This window comes from Prionailurus viverrinus, chromosome C2 (assembly GCF_022837055.1).
Source record: "Prionailurus viverrinus isolate Anna chromosome C2, UM_Priviv_1.0, whole genome shotgun sequence".
In the NCBI taxonomy this organism is placed as follows: domain Eukaryota; kingdom Metazoa; phylum Chordata; class Mammalia; order Carnivora; family Felidae; genus Prionailurus; species Prionailurus viverrinus.
Window position 1 is genome coordinate 6,759,026 of NC_062569.1, and position 27,499 is coordinate 6,786,524.

The following is a 27,499-nucleotide window of genomic DNA, read 5'->3' on the forward strand; positions in this document are numbered from 1 at the left end:
AGAAGGTTTTAAAAGCATCCAGACAGAAGGGAACAACAGTTAAATTGAAAGCTGATTGCTCATCAGCAACCATAGAGGCCAGAACACTGTGGAATAACATCTTCAAGGCAGTGAAAGTAGCCATCAACTAGAACTTTACATCCATTAGAAATTTTTCCTAAAGATAAGGACAAACTGATTGGTAGGTTTCAGATAGACAAAATTGAGAGGTTCTAAAAAATCTGCTTCAGGCAGAAGGGAAGTATTATTTGCACGAATGTAAAAAGAGCCAGCATGAGTGTGAATCCGGATACGGCAATAATGTCTCACAGGGCATGGCAGAGACTGGCTGTGTGGTCACACTTCGCTTCTGCTCATCTCAGACACAAAGGAGGACTGTTTCCCAGTTTTACTTGCAAATAGTTGAGGTCATGATTGGATTCTGGCTGAGGCAATGCAGACGGAGACAGAAGTAGCATACATGACTTTCAGGCATACCAGGAAACACTATGCACTTTCGCATCCCCTCTCATGGCCACTGTAGAGGCCACCCGTCGAAGATGGTGACGTCACACCATCCTGGATCCCCGAGTCACTCCTTGGAGCAGCCACTCCAGGAGAGCTTCTCAACTAGCACTAAATATGTTGTGAAACAGAAACCTCTATCATGTTAACTCAGAGACGTAGAGATTGTCACCGTAACTAGTTGAACTTATCTTTTAGAAATTTTTTTTTTAAATGTGTATTTATTTTTTGAGAGAAAGAAAGAGTGCGGGTGGGGAAGGGGCAGAGATGGAAGGAGACACAGAATCTGAAGCAGGCTGCCGGCTTTGAGCTGTCAGCACACATCCCAATGTGGGGCCCAAACTCACGAACCGAACCGCGAGATCATGACTTGAGCCAAAGTCAGACACTTAACCGACTGAGCCACCCTGGTGCCCCCTCGTTGTACTTACCTTAAGCAATGTAGAAATTGGTACATTGAAAAGAGCTGTTGCCATTTCAAGACATCAAATGTGTGGCACTAGCTTAGTGGTCTTGTCACGGACAAAAAGGAAACTGGAGGCTTAGAAAGCACTGATCCATGTTGCAATGGCAGAACTGTTGCCTGCAATAATTCTGGGGCAGATCATGAGCCTCAGAGACCAGTAGCCCCAAGGGAAGGTTTTATAAAACAGAACCTTAGTCTTGTGGGTCAGTTGCAATTGGTTACATTTGTCAAGAGGTTACAAGAAAGGGATGAACTTGGAGAATATTGGCTGATTAATAAGAAATAAACGGAAATAGAATCCAGATGTTTAGGGCCTGGAAACTTTAGGAAAGTATACTGCTTTAGATCCCAATCAGTTAAGCAATAGGATCAAGCCTTTAAGTATTGAGGACCAACTAAATTTTTCAATGAAATAAAGCAAATCCTAGCAAAGATTATATTGATGTTGTAGCCACCATTTGAGAGCCACAAGCTGAGACATAGGGATGAGAAAGCAAAAACATAAAGGGCAATCGCGAACTTTGTCAAAGACAGCACTGTGGGAGTGCAGGCCACAGAGAGATCTGAAGCCATCTTGAAGGATTTGCGTTGCAAAAGAAACCATGAGCCCTGACTGAAAAAGCCCTTGACTATGTAAACCTGAAAACAAGGCCATCTTTCCACAAGCGGGAGGCAAGCTTTGAAGATTGTAGGACTTTCCTCGAATGTGGCAACATCACTTCTTAAATTTTTTTATTTTAGTTTACTTATTTTTTGAGAGAGAGAGAGAGAGAGACCATGCAAGTGAGCAGGAGAGGGTCAGAGAGAGAGGGAGACAGAGAATCCCAAGCAGGTTCTGCGCTGTCAGAACTTGAACTTGAACTCAGGAACTTGAACTCAGGAACCATGAGATCATGACCTGAACCAAAAGCAAGAGTCAGATGCTTAATGGACTGAGGCACCCAGGAGCCCCAGGAACATCGTTTCTTAAAGGAGTTCTACTTAGAGCCGACTGGCTTGCATCACACGATGATGTGAGTGAGGAATAAACCTTTACTGGGCTAAGCTATAGAGTTTTGGGGATTGTTTGCACAGTCATTGGTTTTTATCGTTGATTACATCACATAGCTTGTTTTAAACAAGGTAAAAATAAAATACTTAGCACAATAGTAAGTTGGGAATTCCTTATTACTAATTAAGTAATATGGCTTTTTAAACACAAGATGAAATGAAAATGCTTAATATTAACACAGTGGTAAATTGGGAAGGGGTAACTGGAGTGAAAAGTGGTCTTGGAAAGTAAAGGTTTCAGCTCACTTTTGACTTTAATTGAGTAATTTCTAAGGTAACCACTCAAAGAATAAAAACAGAGTAGTTTTCAAACCAATAAAGGAAGAAAATGGAACAGGAAAAAAACAGTTCAAAATAAATCAAGAATTGAGAGAGAGAGAGAGAGAGAACAAAAATACTAGGACAGATGAAGCAAGTAGAAAACCCAAAATATAAAGATAGACACAAATCCAAACATATCAGTATTCACAATAAAGTAAGTGGGCTAAATGTTTTGGTTAAAAGATAAAGATTGGATTGTCAGAACTAAATAAGAATCCAAAATCTGACTGTATGCTATTTATAAGACACATATAAAAACCCTGAAGATATACAAAAGTTGTAAGTAGAGGGTGGGTATAGATACATCTTTCAAATTCTAAACCAAAAGAAAACAGGGTTATTTAATTAACATGAGTCAGAAGGGACTTTTAAGGCAAAAAGCATTTTGAGGGAGAAAGAAGGTCAATTCTTACTGATAAAAGTTTCATTTTACAGGGAAGATATAACAACTTAAAATATGTATGCATTTAATAACACAGCCTCAAGATAGTACCATAAGGAGAAACAGACCATGCCATAATCATAGTGGGAGATATTTTTACACACTACCATCTCAGTAATTGCTAGAACAGGCAGATAAAAATACGCAGGGATTTAGAATATTTGGACCACACAATGAACTTTCTCTATCCCATGGACATACGCAGAGTATTGTACCCTGTAACTGCAGAAGACACCTTTTCAGGTGAATAAGGAACATTTTCAACACGCTGGGCCAAAAGAAAATTACAATAAATTTCAAAGCATTAAACATGCAGTGTATGTTCTCTGACTATAATAAAATTAAGCTAGAACTCGGTGGCATAGAGATAACCAGAAATTAAGAACTGAGCTTCTAATTAACCTTTGAGTCGAAGAATAAGTCAGATTTGAAATTAGAAAATATTTAGAACCAAACAATAAGGAAAGTTCTACATATGAAGGCAGTTCTTAGAAGGAAGTCAAGTCTTCAATGAATATATTGGAAAGGAAAATAGGTTGGAAATTCCATCTTAAGAAGTTAGAAAAGCATAAAATATGTAGGACAGAGGATGCAATTAAGATAAGAAGCAGGATTACTTAAAATAGAAAACATCAATGAAGGAGAGGAGATCAACAAACTAAAAGTTGGTTCTTTGAAAAGACTGAATTGATGACCTTTGGCAAGGCTAATAAGATGAGACAAAGCACACTTGGTGGCATTTTACTATTTTTAAAGAAAGAAAAAGGTAACATAAGTACAGGTGATATAGATCCTTAAAATATAATGGCATAGCATTCATGACTTTATGCCAAAAAAACTTGAAAATTTAGATAAGGGAAATTTTTAGAAAAATATAACTTACCAAAACCAATCTGAGAAACAGAAAACCTGACTAGTCCCGCAGCCAATAAGAAAATTAGGTCAGTAATGAAAAACCTTGACCTCAGATGGCCTCATTGGTGCATCCTACCAACCCTAGAAGGAACAAATCACTCCAATCTCACCCAAAGATTGGGTGTGGAGGAAGAGGACCATTTTTCACCTCTTTTTGTGGGAATTCGCCCAGCCTTGATACCTAGATGCTAAAACCCGGCAAGGGAGTGTAGGAAAGAAAATTAGAGACCAAATACTACTCATCAATACAGATGCAGACATTTTAAGCAAATTATTAGCAAACTGAATCTTCCAATGTATATATATAAAAAAAAATGTATCACAATCAAATCGGGTTTATCCCAGGAAGACAAAGTTGATTTAACAGTAGAAAATCAATTAATATAATTCACCACCTTAACACGTTAAAGGACAAAAATCATTTGATTATCTTAATACATGCAGAACAATTGTCTGATAAAATTGAACATCCCTTCATGATGGGTATTCTTGACAAAGGAAACTTCCTAAACTGATAAAGTTTTCTTCTTATCTCTCAAAAAACAAATATTAGACTTGGGGAAATATTGAAAACACTCTCTTTGAAATCAAGAAACCAGCCAGGATGTCTGCTATTAATACTTCCTTTCAACAGCTTACTGGATGTCCTGATCAGCACAATAGTGTGGTAAAAAGAATCAAATGGTGTAATGATTAAAAAAAAAAAAAAAAAAAAAGAAACAAAACTCCTTATTTGCATATGACATGATTGTGTTAAAAAATTTAAGGGGTTATATAGATAAATCAGAATTAATAAGAATCGTCTGGATGTAAAAATGCTAAATAGGAAAAAAAACCCCACAACAACAACTCTAGAAAAGGACATTTAAAAAGAGATTTAATTTAGAATAGCATAATGAACTAGGGTATATCAGGAATAAATCTAACAAAAGATGGGGAAAATTCCTTATGGAAAAAATTATAAAACTTTATGGAGAAATTATACAACTATTGAAAGCTTAAAAAAATGGAGAGTGTGTTGTTTTCATAGGTCAGAAGACTTCATAAGGTAAAGGTTGCATTCCTTCCCAAATTGATATATAAATTCTTACAGTCCCAGTAGGAAAGAACAACAGTTTTGTGTGCACGTGGGGATGTAACTTGGCAGATTGATTCTAAAATGAATATGGAGGTACAGGGACCTAGATATTCTTAAAGAAATGAAACAAGGTGGGCGACTTGCCTAAAAGACACAGACACGATCAAGGCAATTGCAGTAATTAGGACATGCGGTTTTGCTACAAAGATGAACCAGTGGATTAACGGAGCAAGAATTTAAATGATGGGAAGGGAGGCAATGCTACTTTGAGAGGGAGCAAAAAGCAAGAGAGAAGACACACAGCATTTTCATTTCTTCCTTCTTTCCTTTTTTTCCCCTCCTTTCTTTCCTTCCTTCCTTCAATCAACAAGTGTTTACTGAGTCCCTACTATGTGCTGGGCCTTGGGTTAGAATGGTGGACGAGGAAACCCTGGGTGTTGTCTCATGGGATATCAGGATGATGGTAAACTGGGTACAACAGGTTCATCTGATGGCAGAATCCAACTTTAGATAATGTGGCCGGGGAGGGCCTCTCTGAGGAGGTGACGTGTGGGTTGAGCCAGGAAAAACAAGAATGAATGATCTAAGTAAAGACTGGGGAAAGGCATTCCGGGTCCAGGGAATGGATGCGTAAAGGTCCAGAAGCAGGAATAGCTCTGTCACATGTGGTGAAGGAAGAGGTTTCTGTGGCTGGAGCAAAGACGAGACTGTTTGCAGAGGTAGGCAAGGCCCCGATTATGCCAAACTCTGGGAATCATCACAAGGACTCTGGGTATTATTCTCAGAGCAATGGGAGACCACTGAGGAGTTACTTGTAAGCAATGTGCCTCGCTAACGTAAGACGATAATGCTAGGAGAAACCGTGTGCACGTGTGTGTGTGTGGCTGGCCGGGGCGGGGGGTGGGGGTGGAGTATATGGCAACTGTGTGTTCTGTCCGCTCAATGTTTCTGAAAAAATCGACAACTGTTCTAAGAAACAAAGCCTGTATAAAAGCTACGAAACTGGTGATCTGGGCTGTGTGAGTTTCTTGTGGTAATGTCTCTAGATCAGGTGCAGGCACGGCAGAGGGAGTATTTGGCTTTAACTTCAATATTTGGTAGGATTTTGCCAAAAACAAAAATGTGAAGGGCCAGAGGCAGAAGGTGGTTGAGTTTGTTTCCAAGGTGTGTTAATACTAAAGGACCACGGTATCTAAGCCGGGTAATGAGGAATAGGGAGATGGCGGAGGAGGAACCCCCAGAAAGGGATGGGGGTGGTGGCCGTGGTTAGGGAATGGTGGGTTGAACAGCATGTCAGGGGCAGGAAGGTGGGGGGAGGAGGGCAGGTGCCTGGCGAATTCTGTAGGCCCCAGCTGAGAGTAAACCTGCCTATTTGTAGTTGTCTGAGAATACAGGCTTCCTGGAACCAGAGCAAAAGAAGCATGTAGATGTTAAAGCACCAAGCTTGTGTTTCCCCAAGGGTATCAAAAATGTCCGTATTCTATTAGGAAACTAACTTCAGGCCCTCTCAGGGCATAGGGAGTATGGAATCTTGCTCCCTCAATGTTTGTACACGGGTGTCCCACATTGGCCATTAACTTAGGTGCCTGACCCTTGATATCATTTTCTAGATACGTAGAGAAATCTGTCCTTCTAAAAACGTGTTTTAATTCCTACCTTCTCAAGTTTTCAGGTTATGGGTAAAGGGCCCATAGGCCCACTGTGCCCTTCTCTCCTTTAGTACAGCAAGAGACATCACGTCAAGCAGATGTCCCAAACTGGCGGGACACAACACAAGCTTGTGTTTCCCAGGACATGCTTCCTTTGGCCTTTAGACTGCTTTTTCAAAAATTGGATGAGTAGTCAGTATTAAAATCTGGATTTCTGGTTTCTCGTGAAAAATCGCAAACTCTGACAATAATGGATAGGGCCGCCTCCTTGGCTTACATCATCCTGAGTCTCATGTAAATGCCCCTCCCTGGAGTCGTGCTCTGGTGCGGGGTCTGCCTACCTGTTTACTTGAGACAGACGTCCAGTGCCAGGATCTTTTCCTTGGCCGGCTTTCTGTTGTCGCCTGCTTGGTTCCTGCAGGCCTTTGGGTTTGCCACCCCACTAAGTCTGGGAGCTCCGTGCTGGTGTGCTGGCTCCCACACTGGGGCCCCAAGCAGACTTTCTGGCCTAGAAGTGAGATTGCTAGGCCCTGTCTCCTTCGCTCTGTCCTCTCTCTCCAGACCTGGACACTGGGCCCCCGGAGGCACTGAGACAATGCTGAGGACGGTAGTGAGCCCATGCCAACGAGCCATGCCATGCTATGTCAAGGGGTTAGCACTGTGCCTGACACAGTGTCCATGCTCAAGAAAGAGTAGCTGCTACGATTACCATTGCGACTGCTATTTGATAAGAGAACAGGAGGGCACAGGTGAGGGAGCCCAGGCCTGGAGAAGGCACACCCCCACTTTGAATAAGTAGAAAGGACCAAGTCTCCAGCCCCTTGGAGCCGTGTCCTGCCTCCCCTACCCAGGCACAGAAACAGAAAAGTTTTCTGGCTGGTGGGGTCCCCAGAGGACAGGGTCTGTTCCCAGGGGTGTGGCTCCCTCAGTGTGGGGGGAGTCTCCCCAAGGCGCTAAGAGAGAACATTACCAAGCGGAAGGTCCGCAGCACTGACAGGCTTCCCTTCTTGGCCGCACCCAGCTCTATCAGGCTCACGGTGACGATGATGCAGTCAAAGATGTTCCATCTCTTCTGGAAGTAATAGTAGGGGTCGAAGGCAATGATTTTGAAGACCATTTCAGCAGTAAAAAACACAGTAAAGACCTGTGGTTGGAAACAAGGGTCCATCTTACCAGGGTCTGTGGGGTCAGGGGGTAAGGACAAATAGGGCAACAGGGAAATGTCTAGTTTAAAAATAAAATAGCAAATCCTTTTACTTTGTTTTTATTCAGTTTCTCTGTAGTCTGCGGGTTCTTGAAGGACTGGGGATGGGAACACTCAGTGTGGTAGCACAGAGTAACCTCTGGACCAGTGCTCAGGATGTGCGTTAGAACCCAAGCTTCAGTGTTTCCATACGTATGGTCGTAGGGGTGGATAATCGTTGGGATAATAATTATTATATGATTATCTAAATGAGAAGTCAATCTGGTTCAGTTGTTTAAAAGCTTGGATTGTGGGCCAACATAGACCTAGATAAAAGTTCAACTCAAGGATGCCTGGGTGGCTCAGTCGGTTAAGCATCCAACTTCAGCTCAGGTCATGATCTCACGGTTCATGGGTTCGAGCCCTGCTTTAGGCTCTGAGCTGTCAGCCCAGACAAAATCTGGAGGCTGCTTCAGATTTTGTGTCTCCCTCTCTCTCTGCCCCTCCCTGGCTCGTACTCTGTCTCTCTCTCTCTCTCTCTCTCTCTCTCTGAAAAGTAAATAAACATTAAAAAAAAAAAGTTCAATTCGGCCATGTCCTAGTTTATAAAAGCTTGCACAAGTAATGCGTCCTCTCTCTACCTCAATTTACTCATCTGTATAATGGGCATAAAATGAGATAATGCATACACAGTTCTTAGCAAAGGTCCTGGCCAATATAGCTCATTAATAAATAATAGCTATTAAACTAGAAGAAGAAGAAGAAGAAGAAGAAGAAGAAGAAGAAGAAGAAATTATCTCTAATTTCAGCTCTGAGTGTCTTTAGTTGTCGTAAACAGGAGAGGATTCTGACATTGAAAGAGGTCAGGCCCAGGCTCAGGTCACAGGACAAGCAACAGGGAAGGGAGAAAAGTAAGGTAGATGGGTCAGGTGTGGTTCTCTCATTTGCTCTCAGCAAAGCCTTTCACATACGAGGAAAGGCTGGGAGTTTAAGTGACCTGCCTAATGCCACAGATTGCAACTGTACAAATTCAAAGAGCATGCACTGAGTGCCCTGTGTAGGCAAGTGAGGCGCGGTAGGGGTGAGGCTGAGGTCCTGTGTCCTACAGAGACCTGGGTCCTGGGTTAATTGGCCCCACTGCTACTGCCCGTGCCATATGGGGCAGGACACTTAACCTCTCTTAGTCTCAGTGCCCTCTTTGGGGCTGTGAGGGTGGTGAGAGCCTCATAGCATTGTTGTGTCTTAGAGATAACTCTTACAAGGTACCGAACTCTGCCTGCCTGTCTTGCTTTCTCTTTAAAACATGGCACTCTGCTCTGGCCCAGCAGTAAAGGCCTTTTTTCTTTCTTGTCTCAACTTCTCTTGCTATAAAATGAGGGTGGGGGATCAGAGGTCTCTTCTGTAAGACCCTCTGTGGTCTGTGCTGACTTCTTGGAAATACGGCCTTCCTTCTCTTTCCACTTCCCCTCTTCATATCAACTTGGAATAGAATGTGGGCTCTCAGCCCAAGTGTTGCCAAAACGTAAGGCATGCTGGAGCCACAGTGTCCCAGAACCTGCTGGAGTCCTTATCACTTCCCTGGATTCGGGGGAAGGGCGGGTTTCTAGGGAAGAGTAGTCCCATTGCCCCCGAGACCCCTCCTTCCACTTGTCTGCAGCCTCCAAGGAGTCAGAAGAGCTGGACGGTCCTGGTAGACCCAGAAGGCCATCTCTAGTGGGGTGGACACTACAGTGGACTTGGAGGCAGGACCCTGACCTTCCCAGCTTCTGCTTATCATGTAACAAAGTCTAGCACGGATTTTATCTTGTTACAAGCAAGTAATACTAAAAAAAAAAATAGAGGACAATTTAAAGTAGTGTCCTGTCTAAACCAGATACAAAAGAAAAGTTCTGACTCCCTGGCGCTTTTGTTACAACAGCAACCACATTTCCAGGTTCCCGCCCTTTCACTGTCTTCCTGACTCCTCTCCGACTGTCTGCCCTTAAATGACATCACTGAAAAACTACCACCACTGTGATTTACAGTCATAAAAGCAATAAAACTAAGAGGAAACCTTGCAAGTCCATAGACTGTCTTAAGATGGGCAAGTGACGTTTATCCTAGTTTCAAGGTAGAGGCAGCTGAGATCCAGAGAATTCAAGAGCCTGACCTAAGATCTGAAAAGAGGGAGCCAGCTGCCCCTTGGGCAGGACTCTCTAGGTCCATTTCCCTGTGCTGGTTTGTCCCAGGGCAATTCCCACCAGCTCAGCCTGGCCCTCCAGGCTTGATTTCCTGCCCTCAGTGTGCGCACATCTCCAGCACTGCCCCTCTGTTAGCTGGATCAACACTCCAATGAATGAGGGTATGCGGCCACCCCACCCAGAGTCCCCTGCCATGACAGCTGGGCGAAGGCTGCCAGTCACTCACAATGTTGCCTATCTGGAGCATGGCTTCGAAGGCGGGGCTCATGCGGTGATGCTCCATGGCCATGAAGACTGTGTTCACCACGATGCACAAGGTGATGGTGAGCTCCGCAAAGGGGTCTGTCACTATCCCAAAGAGAAGTGTCTTGAGCTTCACCCATGTGGGGCAGCATTCCCAGATCAGATACTTCTTAGCCAAGCTGGTCAAGCAGGGTGGGCACCTCCGTTCAGACTCCTCGAATTCTGTATCACAGGAGTGGTCAGTGACAGTTGTCAGCCATGTGTCTCCTCAGACTCCCATCCCCTGGCCATCCCCTAGATTTTGTCATTACCAATAACTGCCACTTGCAATCTCCAATCCAGCACCTTGCGCTGATGACCATTTCCTACTTTCTGAGCTCCTTCAGTCCAGCAAGTGCAGTCTAATATCTGTCCCCATTCAGTGTCCCAAAGCATGGACTTTTTAACTGCCCATCACCTATGTCATGCTCCTAGTTCTTAATTCACCTGGCGTAGATTTCATGTCCACTCCTCTATATACTCCTTTGCAGACACCCTCAGTTCCTTTGCCCTTCTCCCCTCCTCGCTTCCCCTCAACAGGCAGACTTCTCTCCCCCTGCACCCAACCAGGTGAACCTGGTTAGCAAAACTACACAGCCGTGCTGACTGGTCCCACTGTCAGAAATTCTGCCATGTTTCTCATTTCAGTCCACTCGTTCAGTCTTCCAGACCAGCATTTCTCACTTTCCCCTCTCTCCTCCAACCTCCCCCACATCTAGTCCTCACTTTCTGCTGACCAGCTCCCTTTGACTTACCTCAGAATAAAGAATCACTCACAAAAGAACTGCCTCTTCTTCCTCCAAGGAATCTATAAGTCCCTCCGCCCCCACCATGTTCTGCACCCCGTCCTGCCCCCAGCACATGGGCTCACTCTACTCTTACCTGCGCACCTGATCAAGGCTTGTGTCATCCCCTCTCTCCCCTCTCTGGATTGTTCCCATCAGCACGTGAGCATGCTTTAAGTGTAGGTCCACTTTTCAAAAGATCTCCCTGGACCACATGTTATCCTTCATTTACTGTCCCCTCAACAGCAAAATTCCTTGTAAGAGTTTTCTACACTTAATTTTCTCTGTTTTCTCACTTCCTGTTCCCTCCTTGACCCCTGGAATCAGGCTTCTACCCCTTCCCCATTTAAATGATCATTTCCCAATTATCCCCTTCCTCTGCCTTTCATAGCATCTGACAGAAGTTATAACACGGTCCTTGAAATCCCTTGTCTAGCTTCCAGGACATCATTATCTCTTGGTTTTTCTCCCATATCAGTGACTGCGTCTTCTCAATTTCAGGTGCTCTCTTTCCTCTTCTTCCCTCTGAATGTTGGAGATGTCAAGCATTCTCTCCTTGATATTTCTTTTTTTCCCTCTCTAGGTAATCTCATTGAGCCCCATGGCCCTAAAAAACCATCATCATGCTATCTCCCCCCAGATTATATGTTGAGTTACTGATTTTTTTTCCCCTAAGCACCAGGCTCATCTCTAGCTGCTTCCATTAAATCTCCATGTAGATGTGCACCTGGGGCCACCTCTACAGAAGGCAACTGCATAGCTTTAGATCTATCTATAAATGTACCTGTAAGTTATGCACTCTACAGATACACCAGCCCACATGGCAAGGAAAGATGATGTTCATTATTTATAATAGTAATAACGATAATAATAATAATAGTAATAGTAATAACAGAAACAATTGATAAAGTCCATTATGAAAAATGATGAGGCAGATTTATTTATGATGATGTAAAAAAAACCTTATATATATGTGACGCGTGCATGAGTATAAATGCATAGAATATGGCGTGAAGGATATAAGAGAAACTGGGGGAGTACACTGAAATACTGGAATACTGGGGAGCAGAAGGATCTTTAGTGGGAAAGAAGTTTTCATCGTATGTGTATTTGGAGTACTTGAATTTTTTTGCTATATACATTTTTTCAAAAGAAATGAATTCATAGAAATAAATGTATCCTCCCAAATTTTGCTGTTTTATTTTCACATAGGTGGATAAGAAATTTATATGTAGTCACATTTATCCACGTTGTTCTTTGTGTTTCCTTGCTCTCGTGCCTTGCACATAAGCCATTCTCATCGCAAGATGTGAAAAATGCCTACTCACATTTCTTTCTGGTTCTTTTGTAGTTTCACCTCTCCCTTAAAATTTTGGTGCATTTGGAGTTTATTTTGAATAAGGAGTAAGATATTGAGCCAGTTTATTTTTCCCAACCTCTTGTTATTTATATCAACACTGTTTATTGCAAAATATCTCATTTTCCAAAGGATTTGAAATTTCATTTTGATAAGTTATTTCCACATATCCATATATTTTCATATGCACATGTCCATTTCTCTTCCATAGATCAGACTATTTATTTTCAATATCACGTTGTTGTAATGACTTATAATCTTGTAAGCCTTTAAAATCTTCAAAACATTTTGTCAAATAAAGTAAAAAAAAATAACTGAGAAAAATAATTGTGGCTCATGTCGCAGACAAAATGCTCATTTCATTAATATGTAAGAACTCTTAAAAATCAATGAGGAAAAGATCAACCTAGCAGAAAAATGATTAGGCAGTTTCTAAAGAGAAAATTCAAATGGTTTATAAATATTCAAAAAGATGTCCAGTAATACTCAAAATGAGAGAAATGCAAGACGAAGCTATACTAAGACATTATTTCATGGATCAGATTTGCAAAGATAAAGACAGTTTGATAATTGCGTTTGGGAGGATGTGGGTTGAAAGGCAGTTATCATCCATTGCTTGGGTGGGTGAGGGTTGATACATTTATGCAGAGTATCCATTGTCCGTCAAAACTGACAATGCCTATCCCCTGTGACAAAGCGATTTCACTTCAAGGCATTTAACCTATATAGTACGTGTAGAAAGTGATGTAGTGACTGCAGAATTTACTTCCCATCAAGAAGGGAACGATTAACCAAATTACGGTACCATCTATGCAATGTAATACTAACAGTTACCGGAAAGTGTAAGGGTACTATGTAGGATGATTTTCAAAATATAGTCACTGAAAAAATTATGGCACAGAATAGCATATGTGATATGCTACCATTTGCAAGGGGGAAAAAAAAAGACTATATATTTTTGATTGAACATACTAAATTATTTTGGGGAGGAAACACAAAACAATTGGTTTGGACACTGTTTCTGGAGAAGAGAGTTGGGTAGACAGAAGAATATTCCCCTTTTTTTAATGTGCCCTTTAGTATCTTTTAAATCCCATATAACATATTGCTTACTCAAACAAAAGCATTCTAAATAAAAATTTGATAAAGAGATTTTATTTAGAGCAACGGAGTAAGGAATATGCTCCCCTTCTACTTCCAGAAATCAACAAAAGCATCAAGGAGACTGAGAAATAGAAATGCAAATTCTTAGCAATGATTTTTTGGATTTGATACCAAAAGCAAAGTCAACAAAAGCAAAAATAAACACATGGAATACATCAACCTAAAAAGCTTCTGCACAGCAAAGGAAACCACCAACAAAAGGAAAGGGCAACTTATTGAATGAGAGAATATTTGCAAATCACATATCTGATAAGGAGTTAATAGCCAAAATGTGTAAATAACGCCTACAAATTGGTAGCAAAAAACCAAATAACCTGATTTTAAAATGGGCAGAGGAACTGAGGAGACATTTTTCTAAAGAAGATGTGGAAATGGCTTACAGGTACATGAAAAGATGCTCACATCACGAATCATCAGGGAAATGCAATTAAAAATACAGTGACGTATTCTCACACCTGTTAGAATGGCTATCATCAAAGACAGGAGGTAATATGTGCTGGCAAGGATATGGAGAAAAGGGAATCCTGTGCACTGCTGGTGGGGATGTAAATTGGTGCAGGCACTCTGGGAAACAGTATGGAGATTCCTCAAAACATTTAAAATAGAACTACCATGTGACCCAACAATTCCACATCTGGGTATATATCCAAAGGAAATAAAATTACTATCTCAAAGAGACATCTGCACCCTGATGTTTATTGCTGCACTATTCACAATAGCCAAGATACAGAAACAATCTAAGTGTCCATCAGGAGATGAATGGATAAAGATGTGAAACACACCCCCACCCCCACACCTCTATCCATGCATTAAAATATTATTCAGTCATGAGAAAGAAGGAAATCTTGGTGTCTGCCCTCAATCTTGAGGGCATTATGCCAAGTGAAATTAAGTCAGACAAAGAAAGATAAATACTGATACTATATAGAATCATGTACCTATGTGGAATCTTCCAAAAAAAGATGAATGTGTGAGTTGTGAGGGGTGTGGTCATTAACTAGTTAGCGAAATCCTTTCACAATGTATACATGTATCAAATCTTCACAATGTGCACTTTAAATATCTTACAATTTTGTCAATTATATCTAAAAAACTGAAAAACATCTTCACAGATTGAAAAAAAAAAAGAATGTGCCGTCCTTCGACTTCCAGAAACCACTAAAGGCATCAAGGAAACTCAGAAATAGACATGCAAACTCTATTTTTGATGTTTTTGATGAAAGTCAAAAACATCTGTAAACTCAAATCATAAGTTATGTGCAAAGGCTTTCAAATACTGCACAGGTCAGTCAGGGTACAGGAGAGTGCTCCGAAAGGGCACTTTAAATGACAGATACGTAAACTGGCACAGCATGGTTTTCTAACGCAGTTGGCATACCCTGGGCGGTGGGGGGGGGGGGGTGGTGCAAAATCAATCATTTCTAGTTGAAACAAAAGTAGGCGCTTCCCCGGACCTATTTTGGCACTAAGAAGCGCGGGCAGCAGTGTTGCGGGAGGAATCCTGAGGATGCGCCATTACGGCAGGAAGCCCCTGTCTGTGAGGTGGCACAGGAAAACCCTCAGCCTTGTAAATAGCCTGAACATTGCTGACCTTGATTATCTGGGGGGATACAGAGTCTCAGAGAATCATGCACTTGCAAGCTTGGGACATGATCACAGACAGCTCTTTGCCCTAAAAGAACCTCCTGCAGAAACCTAATCCAGAAAGAACCTCTTCCTTTCCTTCTGTTACAGTTAAAGAGATGTCCCTCCTCCCGTTAACAGTCTCCACTTGTGCATCCTCTCCTGCCATGCCAGGAATTGATGGAATGTTCTCTTTCCTTTATCTTCATTCTTTCCCATTCTTATGGATCCTCCCCATTAGCATGTAAATATGCTTACTTGCATTTATTTATTTATTTATTTATTTATTTATTCATTCATTCATCCATCCATCCATCCATCCATCCATCCATTCATTCATTTATTTATTCAGGTCAAGATGAACTTTATTATTATTTTTTTTTGTCTTTTTAAATATAACTTATTGCCAAATTGGCTTACATACAACAGCCAGCACTCATCCCAACAAGTGCCCATCACCCACTCTCCCCCCTCCCCCACCCCCCATCCACCCTCAGTTTGTTCTCTGTATTTAAGAGTCTCTTATGGTTTGCCTCCCTCCCTCTCTGTAACTATTTTTCCCCTTCCCTTCCCCCCCCCCCCATGGTCTTCTGTTAAGTTCCTCAAGATCCACTTATGAGTGAAAACATATGATATCTGTCCTTCTCTGACTTATTTCACTCAGCATAGTCCCTTCCAGTTCCATCCACGTTGCTGCAAATATGCTTTTTAAAAACTCCACACAAGAAGCAAAAAAAATCTTCCTTCAAAGCTACCTACACGCTGGTGTCATTTTCTATCTCTTCCCCTTCACAGGCAAACTTTTGAAAAATGTGTCTGTATACAATATGTCCTTCTCCACCACTGCACCCCCGTTCTTCAGCCTCCTCCCCTACCCTGCCAATCCTCTTTTGCTCAGATCACCAAAGATATCCATGTGACTAAAGCCCTGGATTCTTTCTGGGCTTGATCTTACTTGATCTTTCTGTAGCATTGTCCCTTTTGACCTTTGTATTCTTCCTGAAGGAATTCAGACCCTTGGGTCTGTGTTGGGCTCTTCTGGGTCTTTTCCTACTTCTGGGCATTCCTTCTCAGCCTCCTCTGCTGGCTCTGTCTCTTCTGCTCAATGACCAAACGTTACAGGGTCTTTAGAGCTCTGCCCCAGACCTTCTCCTCTTACTCAATTCCCTGTGTCATCTAATCCATTCGCACCATTCCGAAATTACTATCTACATTCAAACAGCTTTAAAATCTGTATCTCTAGGCCACCCTCATCTTCTAAGTTCTAGACCCATTTATTATAATTCTGACGTCCTACTGGACATTCCCACCTGGATATCCCAAGGGCATCTGAAACCCACTATATCCCAGACTCAACTGATGATCTTTCCTCTCATCTTTCCCCAGTGAACCCCTCTAACACGTTCCTTCATGAGTATCCCTTCAGTCGCTTATGCCAGAACCGTGCAAACCACCAAGTCCTGGATCCTACATCTCTTAGCTCTTAAGTCCTCCCTTTCCCTATCACCCCCACTGCCACCACCCAGAGTCCAGGCCCTGCCATCTCTCAGCTGGTTTCCTCCCCACTGGTTTCCTTGCCAACACTCTTCCCCTCTTAATTCCATTCTCTACACGTATTCAGAGTAACCTTTATAAAATGCAAATGTAGCTCCCTTGCCTCCAATCCTTTAATGGCACCTCACTGCTTTTAGGATGAAGTCCAAAATCCTTAATTTGGTGTAGGAAATTCTGCGGGTCTGGCCCTAGTCCATCTCGCTAGCCTTATTTTGAGCCCCTCTCTTCCTCGCTCTCTGTGTTCCTGCCACATCAGGCCTTTTCATTTCTTCAGATATTATGCTGTCTTCTGCTTCGGAGATTTTGCCGTCCTTTCTGCTTGGAATACTCCCCTAACCCCAGGCTAAACTTACCGTATTTCCTTTAGCATCCTACACTTCCCCTTCAAGACACTCAGCAGCCTGGTAAGAATTTGTTCCACGTCCCTCTCTCCCACTCAGCACGAGGGCAGAGACTGTGTTGTGCTCACACTGTGCTCCTGCTTCTGGTCTTCTGGTCTGGACAACTGTCAAGTGCTTGCTGGTGTGTCAAACAAAGATGGTTCACGTGCCCTGAGCTCAGGGAACTGCCAAGTTCTTATTGGCTTGGGTCAAACTTCCCCGGGCACGATCATTCCCAAAGAGGTGGCTTCTGTGTACCTCGTCACAACCCTTGACAGCCCCATGCATCCCTCCTGTATTCCGTGAGTGCAGTGGTTATAATGTCAGACCAGAGACGATCACAGGTCATCTGCCCTATGCTCAAGCAACCTTGACCTCTTTGCCCTAATCTAAGGTTGTCTGTACCCAGATTCTCTTAAAGATGTCCGTGTGTCTCCTGCTTTTCCTAGTCTATTCTCACAGCACCTTTCTTGAGGGGAAGTGCGTCCTACCTCAGGATATCTGACCATTCCTTATCCTCTTCCTGTTTATCAGTTCAGGTCATTGCAATGAGCACCACCCCCAAAAGTCACTCTCATCCACCAACAACTGTTTGTTGAATGCCTACTATATGCCACACACTGTCCTTTCAGGTACTGGAAATCCAGCTGTGAGCAAAACAGACACACCTCTGCCCTTATTTACAACCGAGCAAATAAGAATGGCCAACGTCTGGGGCACCTGGGTGGCTGAGTCAGTTAAGCGTCTGACCCTTGATTTCAGCTCAGGTCATGATCTTACGATTTGTGAGACTGAGCTGAAAGCGTGGAGCGTGCTTGGGATTCTTTCTCTTCCTCTCTCTCTCTCTGCCACCCCCCCTCCCGCCCAATAAATAAATAAATAAATAAATAAATAAATAAATAAATATTAGAAAAGAAAAAGAATAGCCAACATCTGCTGAATATTTACCAAATGCCAGTCATGGATCTAAGCACTTTACTTATGCTAACCCACTTAATCCTCACAAAACCCTAGAAGATAAACACATATTCACTCTTCTACAGGTTAGGCACTGGAAGCACAGAGAAGTTAACGGAGCTCCAAAGTTGCACAGCTTACCCAACGTGGCAGAGCCAAGATGCAAACCGAGGCAGTCAGGCTCCAGGGTCTGTGTTCTTAACTATTATCCTCTGTTGCTTCTCATTGATTCAGAGATCTCTTTTGTTCTTACCTGAATCGGGATGTGTTTAGAGCATTCATTTTGTTCGTTCCTGTCTCATTCCCGTTAACTACACTGCATTTGCCCTTCACCTGTCATGGAACTCTGTCCTGTAGGTTCTCATAAGACGGCTTCTCTTACTTCATTGAGATTTCTGGTCTCCCTAGAGAGAACGGCCTTCGACATCCCCCTATCTGAAGCAGCCCCTCTGCAGTCCCTTATTCTCCATCTCCTACCTTACTTTCTTTTTTCTCCTACTGTTATCCCCACCTGAATCTCTGTTTGGGTTTATCTGTATACCCCGCCCCCCAGAATGTAGATTCCACGTGTGCAGGCTTCTATCTTGTTCACCACTGAATTCCCAGCACCGGAGTAATGCCAGACACATAGCAGGTGTTTGTCAAATGCTTGTTGAAGAGTAAACAAATGAAAGAAAAAAAAAAAGAGGAGGAGGAAGCTTGATAATTCTGGGGAATAAATGAAAAAGCAAGCTGTTTGTTTTTAACATTAACTGATGGCTAAGAGCAAAAAGGAAAAAGAATCCAAGCAACCCACCTGGCCAACAAAAAGTCATGGGCATAGCATGGTTAGATTCTATGCAGCCATAAAAAATGTTAGGCATACAGACATTATTACAATGGCAAATGATTTTTGATAAATAATATGAGAAAAATGTACACACTGTTGTTACTGAAATATGTATACATTTCACAAAGCACAAATTCATGCATGCAAGAAAAGTAACTTGAATTCATAATTGAATTCAATATATACCACAAGTCCTCAACCTGGGGATCTTGTTTTGGTTAATTCAGTGTCTGCTATTACATCACTATCTGAGGTTGCATCTGAGTTCTGGAGAGCTCAGGGTCGGAAGAGTGTTGGGCTGGTCCTTGGTCATTGCCAAGTATATTTTACTGGAGTCATTGTAGTTCCCATGTGGTCTCTGGTGGGAGAGCCACGGAGATGGCTGTTCTCCCTTTGACTCTCACTCACCTTCCCTAACCCTCAAGTGGGGCAAGGTCATCACCTAGCTACTTTCCTGCTATGCAGGCCACGGGCACTCTCAGAGGCTGCCTCAGGCCTTGTCTACCCAGGTAGGTCACCTGCTTCTCTACTGTATAGTTTCTGTACCATGCTGGGCACGTGAGTCTTTTTCTAAGACTTGCCACCTCTCACGTCACCTAGAAAGTAAGGCATAGATTGGCTCTGTTTTCAAATCCCTCAAACATCTTTTTTTGTTTGTTTCGCCATGCCCTCCCCCACAGTTAGGATTCAGTCCAGGGCTGGGAGGGGAGCACACAGAGCCCTTTCTCAGGAACACACCAGCATCTAAGTTCCCCCTCCCTCCTTCAGCCCAGTACACGTTAAATTTGTCTAGGGGAGACACATGGCTGGACAAGACTAAGGCCATATTTTCCATGCCCTGAGGCAAAATAAAGGCCGGATAAGAAGACAGGCCTTATACAGGATACAATCATGCTCTTTGGGAACTTGTGTGTCAGGTGACCATGACCCAGTGCTGTTGCCTTCTTCCAGCCCCTGGCTTGGTAGAAGCAACTGGAACTTAGACACATCCCTGAGGAGGCTGAATGGGCTCCCATTTGATTGATAGAGCCCTAAATTAACAAGAATTTAGTTAAATTGACTGATTAATTCACTTAAATTATCTTCCAATGCTCAGCATAATGTGGGCTTGAGACAGAAATTAAGTTATAACCATACGAGTTACAACCATGAAAAATGACAGGATAATTTCACCATACTTGAAAATTAAGGACTGTAAAATTTTTTGCATACCTGAGGTAGCTTGAAATTCTCTGGTTTCTGCCAGATCACTTTCTAAAATTTAGTTTTATGAATACATATGAGGCTGATGTTAATTTAAACAAGAGATGAGTAGGGTGTTTCAAACTCATTGGATTCTATTGTTTTTGAAAAATTATCCACATTTAAAAAAACACATTGATAAAGGGTGATGGGACCAAGGGCATAAGAAAGAGGAGTATTTAGGATCCCAGGACACAGATGGGCGATATATTTGACACAGATTTGGGGCATCCCCTCTGCTGCTCAAATGCAGACTCATCACAGCACAGTTGATGGAAATTCCAATGAGCAGTACTTACCCTCAAGGACAGAGGTCATGATGCTGACAACACTCATTGCCCTTTGGGCTCGGAAAGGTTCATTCAGGTATTCTGCCGATAAGAAAGTCTTCTTCTGTCCTGCATCAGATGCCTGCTGGGACACAAACAATCAGGATATTCCCCCAACCTGAAGTCATCAGTGGCAAAAATGGGTCACTCAGCCTCTTATTGGCCCATCTCATGTGGTTGTGAGTTGCCTGGTGAAGCTATGTTCCTCTGTAGCTGTGCTTTCCCATTTGGGAAATGGGGCTGCTTCTTGAACTTGGGGTAAGAGCTTAGGCATGAGGACCAGGACATGGAGTTGGGGGTGCAAGCAGAGTCTAGCTTTGTAGCTGACATTGTAACCTGGGCTCACCTGAGGGTCTGCTAATTCCTGCCTGAGGACAGAGTCCTTGGGCAGCAGCGTGGGGATGGGGCTGCCTCAAGGGTCTCTGAGGTTTCTACTAAAGGGAAGTGACAGCTGCAGGAGCGGTGGGTCAGGAAGTCATTCCAAGACTTCGTCTGCGCTGGGCATATGGTGTTCAGACAGAATTCCTCTTCCAGGACAGGTTTTTCTTTGACCTCCCTTCTGATAGGCCCCTTTCTCTCCCCAGCATATAACTCAGTTCCAGCTCCACACGGTCCTTTTCTTTCTGAGGGAATATTTGTGTGTCTTGATTCTCCAGTGTTAGTTGTTTGACACAGCCCTTTTGAACCTTCCCTCTTTGGGCCTTCCCGGGGAAGTTCCATCTGGGTTCTATGCTCTAACTCTAGTCCTACACTACCCCAGATGTGGGGAGTCTGGGGCCCATAGAAGCTGATTCTGGCACTGCACTGCACATTCAGAATCCAAATTCAGCAGGCATGAGCACATGCCATAGGTGAAGTTCATAGGTAGATAGTAAGTATTTTAATACATATAAAGAATGTTCAGAAAGTTTTCAACCATGAGGACTCAACAAGAGATGCTAGCATAGCTATTGTTATTTTCAGGCAAATGTGTATCAGTGCAGGCACTTTATGATTCCATTTAAACCTTCAGCTATTTAGAAACCTTTTTAATGGGGGACTTGGAGGCCTGAAGAATTTAAGGGGCTTGTTACAGGTGACTCAGTTGGTAAATGGCAAACCTGTGATTGAAACCCACGTCCATGTGACACAGAGGGCTTAAAGAGTTAATCTTACACTAGCTGAATAACTTAACTAAAATGAATCAAAGTCAGAATATCTAGGGAGGTGATAATCTAGGGAGAAATTCCTGAATGAGTTATTTTCTGGAGTGTTAAAGCAACTCCAAGAGAGGTCTGCAGGTGGGCTTTGACTTTTGGACTCTGTTGATGACTCTTTCTTGGCTCTTGGAGACCCACTCTCCAGTTTCTCTACCCCGCCCTGTGCCTGGGGAAGGTGGTCTGTACTCTCTCGTTCTGGTCAGGCTTGGCCAATGGGAGGCACAGACAGAAGATCAGAGTCTGGAAGGAGAGGGACTATCACCTGGCTTCTTCCCTGCAGCGCTGTGACTGACCTCCCCCCTGGATCACAAGTTCTGTGGGACCTCCCAGTTCTTGCTGGGTTCTGGTTCTGGTCCTTCCCCTCACCACTTCAGCCTAAGCATATAACAGCTTCCCACCATTGCTCATCTCTAAGTGCCTCACTGTCCCTTCTCAGTTCAAAGCCCAGTGCATACCTCTCCCCCAATTGCCCACTGGAGTGCTTTCTGTTTCTTGCTGGGATCACATGGCATCCAATCAGAGATGGAGCTAAGGTAACCCTGTAGGACTTATCCAAGTCAGGAGAGCCATCTCCTGGTTAGTCTACAAGTCTGTTTGAGAACTGCTCTGGGTCCCTGGCTAGCCAGAGAGGGCAAATGAAAAACACTGGAAGCATCATTACTGAAACTAAAGGGAGAGCTCAAATTAAATCACAGCTCTCAATCCAATGAGGAGTCCCTGGTTTTCCATTGCACTCTGTGATTATTCTATGAAGAGTGCACACCAGTTAGTCACTGTTGCCTAATTTGTACATTTTGGCAAGTTATTGCTTCTCTGAGTAAAGCAAGGGATACTTTGCTTCTGCTAATATCTATCCAGAGCACCTCCCAGGATTTCTCTGGGTCCCATGGGCCAAACCCAGCATAGTTCGCACAGAGCTACAAGCAGAAAGAGAAGAACCTTCCCTTTTTCTCATACTCATCCAGGAACCAGGCAGGCCTGTCTCTAAAGCAGTAATAGGGAGTGGAGACAGAGGAACACAGAAAAAAATAAAAGGATCAGCTGGAAAATAATTTGTATTATTGTACTGCAGAGGAAGCCAGAAAACCAGTTTGACCTCAGGTAAATCCAGTATCTCTGACTCTCACCTGCCCTGTCTGTAAAATGGGGATAGAGGGGAAATGTTGGACACAATGTTGTCTAAAGGAGCCTTCCATGGGCGGCACTCAGTGTTTGTTGGCCCTCACCTGGAGGGCAGCTCAAGAGATCTGGAGCATTGACGAACTTACCGAGACTTCGATGCCTCCAGGAGCAAGCTCACCAGTGGGCAATGTGGAGTGTCCGTCTTCTCCAAGTCCTGAGCCAGGGTTGGAGGGCTGAGGCAGTGGACTCCTAGGGAGGGGGCCTTGCTGGCCGGCACCCCCACCCAGCAGCAAGGAGCCCCGACGGCTGTCACGGTCTCCAGGAAAGACTCCATCATCTGTGGCCCCATCAGGGAATGAGGCGTCCAGGCAAGGGGCCCGGAAATGGAACACACTGCCGTGGCTAGCCCGGCGCCTCCCAGAGGTGAGACCTAGGAAAGACTGGGCATTGCCCCAGAGGACCAGGAAAAAAGGCAGACTGGAAGCTCATCCTGCAGGCATATCTGGAGCTCAACACTTCCTCCACCCATTCCTATTTCCCTGCCCTTATTCTCATGAACTTCCAGAAAAAAATTTAAGACATAGATTCAAGGGGTATTCTAGGTAAACATGGGAAGAGAACAGGAGAAAAGAATATTTTTGACATGGCCTGGGAAAAGGCCAAGAGTGATTACAGAGTGCTTAAGATCAGCAAGTAGGTCACGATGGCCAAGGATGTCAGAAGACAATCTTGTCACCCAGACGAGTCAGCTATTTACAGCCTTAGCCCATAGGACTGGACAAAACTGTCTTAAATTCCCTGCTCCACAAGTAAAGCTGTGACGTAAGGAGACTATTATGCACACCAGTATTGGAACAAGCTCGGTAAATGGTTTGTTGAATGAACAAGTGCACTTTATTGTCTGAAAATTAGGTTCTGCAATTCATTAGATCCAGCCTATACAAATGTGAGAGTTTGTGTGGTGCAGGAGGAGACAAGAGCTTTGTAATGTAATGAGCTTCCAAGATCCCTTGAGGCAAACTTTGAATAGTCAACAATGGGGAGATTGAAGGGAGAGTTGCAGCCTAATTTCCTGGAAGAATAATGCCATGCCTCCAAATCAATAAACATTTCCCATCAAAATCTTCCACTGAGGGAATGGCGAGGCTTACAGTTGCCAGAGAAAAGGAGCTAATTCACAGGCCTAGAGCCCCTGGAGGGTGAGTATGCTGGGTTGGCCAGTGCCCATGACCACTGTGGGAGCCTGACCATAACAAGTTATCAGTTCTATTCTAAGCCATATGAACTATTTGTAGGCATCTACACGCTGACTTGCTACCAAACTTTGTCATACTGCTGAATGTTCCCCCTTCCTTAATTCCTCTTATTTACTAAACTACTAAAGTTGGGACATTTTGTCAATTAGAGTCCTCCTTACTTATCCCCCTATCCCACAGAACTGAAGTTTCCTTTTTGGATTATTTGGAGCCCGACACTGTTCAGCAACTATCATTGCAATCCTGGTATCATACACAGAGCATTCTTTGCCTAGAATATATGTCCAAGGATTATGAAACTCATAAAACCCCACGAATCCTTCCCACTTTTGAAGTAAAGGAGTAGAATTAGCAAATTCTTGTTAAAAATGGGATGGCTGAGTTATTTGCAGGTGGGCAGTAAGCAAACAAATGAAACAAACTAAGAAGAAAATTTTGGTCCCATGTCTGACAGGTGGTGCTTCCCTGGCCACCAACTAATATTTCAGAATTAACCTGTTTGACCAATGGTGGCCAATGACTTCTGAATCTAAGTACTAGACTTGTCTTAAAACGCATCATCCAAGCAGGCCAACTTGTGTCCTGGGGGTTCCCTGAAACCTCTGCTGTGTCTCTTGTTGTTTGCTACCCCTAACCTCTCACCCATTGCTGCTGTTTGGAAAATGACTTTATATAAACACTGCTGATGGTCTGTTTACCACAGGAACGCACCTGGGAAAAGAGGAAGGGGATGCCCTCTTGAATGAATTTCAATCCTTTAGTTAGCATTAAAGAGGTACCCAAAGGGTGCTTCCCTGCTTTGGCACATATACGTTCTATTTTAGGCCTGGAAAATACTCCTCCCCCCCTCCCCTGCAGTCCTCAGTTATTAGAGGAACCCCTACTCACTATTTACTATTCATCTCAATGATCTCCTCCTCCGTGAAGTCTTTCTTGATACACCTCCACCCCCATAAGCGTGGATGCTTCCTCTTCTATTCCCAAAACACCATGTATGTTTCCCTAATATAGTATCTAGCACACAATTGTTTACATATCTGCCTCCTCCAAATGGAAGTCCTTGGGAAATGGACCATCAGTCATCTCTAGGTGCACATCATGCACCTAGTATTGTTGAATTAACAAGACACAGTTCCTCTTTTGCCCATTTGAAGGTAAACCTAGCTGGAGAGATGAGCACACCTGTCCATCTGGTGTGTTTGTGTCCAATTATTGGACAGCCGGGTGCTAATTTATGTGAGGCTGACTGTATGGGGGGAGTTGAAGCCCGACTCGCAGTATCATCGACATTTCCATGGAGGCTATGATTCAGTCTGTCCTGTGATTGTCAGAGCCCTAGTGAAATCCCCTTTGAAATGTCTTCTGAATTGTACCCCGTGCATGCCAGGTGCTTCTCAAAACAGGCAGAACAAGGAAGGGAAGGGCACAGAATCTGATGAATGAGGAAGTGTGGATATCACTGAGGCCAGTGTGCATGTGAGTATATCTGTGTACATATATGCACACATAAGTCTGGGGATTATAGAGACAGTATTATAAAAAGTAGAATGTCCTTCAGATGAGCATATGAAAAGAGACTGAGAGGGAACTGAGGGACAGGAGGCCTGACAAATAGCCAGTTGATCCCTTCTTCCATACTATTAGTGTGGGAACTGCTCTTTCACAAAGGGATTATGATCTCTTGGGCCTCTGGAAAGGACGTGTTTGCCATACACAGGACTTCCAAGGGAGAGAGAGGTGATGGGAGGAAACTTGGTGAGGCTAGGGAATCTTGGAGTGGGATGCAGAAGATTTGGGTGGTGGACAGAATTGTTACAGGGTCTAGTGAGGTTCTGAAGTTATTCCGAGGCTGGACTGTATCTCAGAGATGGGGGCTGTAATCTTCTTTGGCAGCAACAGGTGAGAGTCTGGGTTGTGGGGGCTGAGGCAAAAAGTCAGAAAGAAGCTTGTAAATGATTTCAGCACCACAAACAGAATTGCAGATCAGAGTGTTAGAAGGAAGCTAACGCTTGCTGTCCACAGGTCCATGGACACCTCAAGGTCAGCATGTCCAATATGGGCTCACCACTTTCCCTACAAACCTGGTTTCTTCCTCCGGTGCTCCTCCCTTAGAATCACCACCCATCTGATTGCCCAATTCTGAAGACTGGGAGTCATTTTGGACTCCTCTCTCCTTTTTCCACATTCCAGAGTCCCAGTCTCATTGTCCCCTACCCCCAGTAAAAGTCAGAATCCAACCCTTTTCCGTATCCACGATGCCCCTCTCTTAGTTTAGGCCACCGTGTGGTGGGGGGGGGTCGATGTGCTGTCTGGATTACTAAAACATCCTCCCCATCTTGAGCCTCCTGCTGTCTGCCTGCTACAAACCTCTTCCCGATCCAACCTATTGTCCGTGGCGGCTGCAAAGGCGGGTAATCTTTAGAACACGAACTTGAGCTCCTTACCATCCTGCGTTGGTTGTAAGGATCAGATTGGGGTGATTTGCTGTCATCTGTGGAGCCCTCTGACACCCTCGGCTTCATCCTGGGCATTCTCTCACTGGCAGTTTTGGAGGCTAAAGGTGATCCATTGTGGGAATGGAGAGAAGCTGTGTCAATCCCCAGTGCTGCCAGCACCTGAAGAGAGAGAACAGCAGCTGCAGCCAACAATATGTGCTTGAGCTTTGCGTAAATGTGCCCCTCAGTCATGGGATGTCACGGAGGTGAGGGCATCTAGGACAGAGAGGGTCAGGATTAGGACCTGGGTGGTGGTGGGATTGAGGCATGGCAGGAAGGGCCACCTCTGGGTCATCTCTTTCGTTTACACCGTGTAATGTGTCCTGCTGATTCCCTGCCCAAATCCCTTTTACCAGGTCAGTACACTCATCTTCAGGAGCTTGAGTGTTAGCTGTTAATGGATCACAGCTACAGCATCCTGCAGAATATTTCCTTTCATTGTACATTTGGCTGGGGGCGGGCATAGGGGTGTAAAATGCCAGCCCCCTTGTCTCAAGAGAGGCTAACGTTGCGGTACTAGTCATGCCCCAGAACTCTGCATGGGATCAGGCTGAAGGTGGTCTCTAGCTGAGGCCACTTTCTAGTTTAATTCATCTCCTGTCCTGCTTCCTTCTTTCTCCTTTTCCTGAGGGCACCCCTCAATAAATCACTTGCACAAGATCTTGATTCAAGTTCCCTTTTTGAGAAAACCTGACCTAAGATGGTGCTTGAGGTACAATAAATCGTTCTTACAGTTCCGTAGCATGACAGCCTTAATGTAAGTGGCTTCTCCAGACCTCTCCCCAAGAACGTTCAGCCTGCAGCAGATTTCACAAAGCGTCCACCCCTCACAGACCTCCTGCTCCTTCCGGAGCATCTCGAGGGCCTCCTGGAACTTTTTCTCCTTGGCTTCAATTTCATCAATGGTGGCCTGGTTCTGCTCCTCATATGCCATGGTGACCACAGCCAAGATCAAGTTGACCAGGTAGAAAGACCCCAGAAAGATGACCAGCACGAAAAAGACCATATACATTTTCCCAGAAGCCCTCAGCGTCTGCAGATTCAAGAGAAAGAAGAGAGATCTGTATCCAGAGTACATGGGCCCCCGACATTGCCAGACTCTTCCAAGAAAAATGAAGGCATGCTTCTGACTCCCTG

The 27,499-nt window shown here is 43.9% G+C and overlaps 1 protein-coding gene across 3 annotated transcripts in view; it reads right to left on the reverse strand.

Moving 5' to 3' along the window:
* Positions 1 to 27,499, reverse strand: part of SCN10A (sodium voltage-gated channel alpha subunit 10) — a 92,514-nt gene that overhangs the window by 33,419 nt on the left and 31,596 nt on the right. For 2 of the 3 annotated variants that reach the window (XM_047875007.1, XM_047875005.1), the window contains exons 9-14: positions 27,198 to 27,395; positions 26,312 to 26,482; positions 22,758 to 23,051; positions 20,261 to 20,372; positions 10,015 to 10,253; positions 7,396 to 7,569 (exon numbers count right to left, since the gene is read on the reverse strand). In XM_047875007.1, coding sequence (XP_047730963.1) covers positions 7,396 to 7,569; positions 10,015 to 10,253; positions 20,261 to 20,372; positions 22,758 to 23,051; positions 26,312 to 26,482; positions 27,198 to 27,395 — 1,188 coding nt within the window. The remainder of the gene's footprint in view (positions 1 to 7,395; positions 7,570 to 10,014; positions 10,254 to 20,260; positions 20,373 to 22,757; positions 23,052 to 26,311; positions 26,483 to 27,197; positions 27,396 to 27,499) is intronic. The other variant, XM_047875008.1, reaches the window with a different exon arrangement.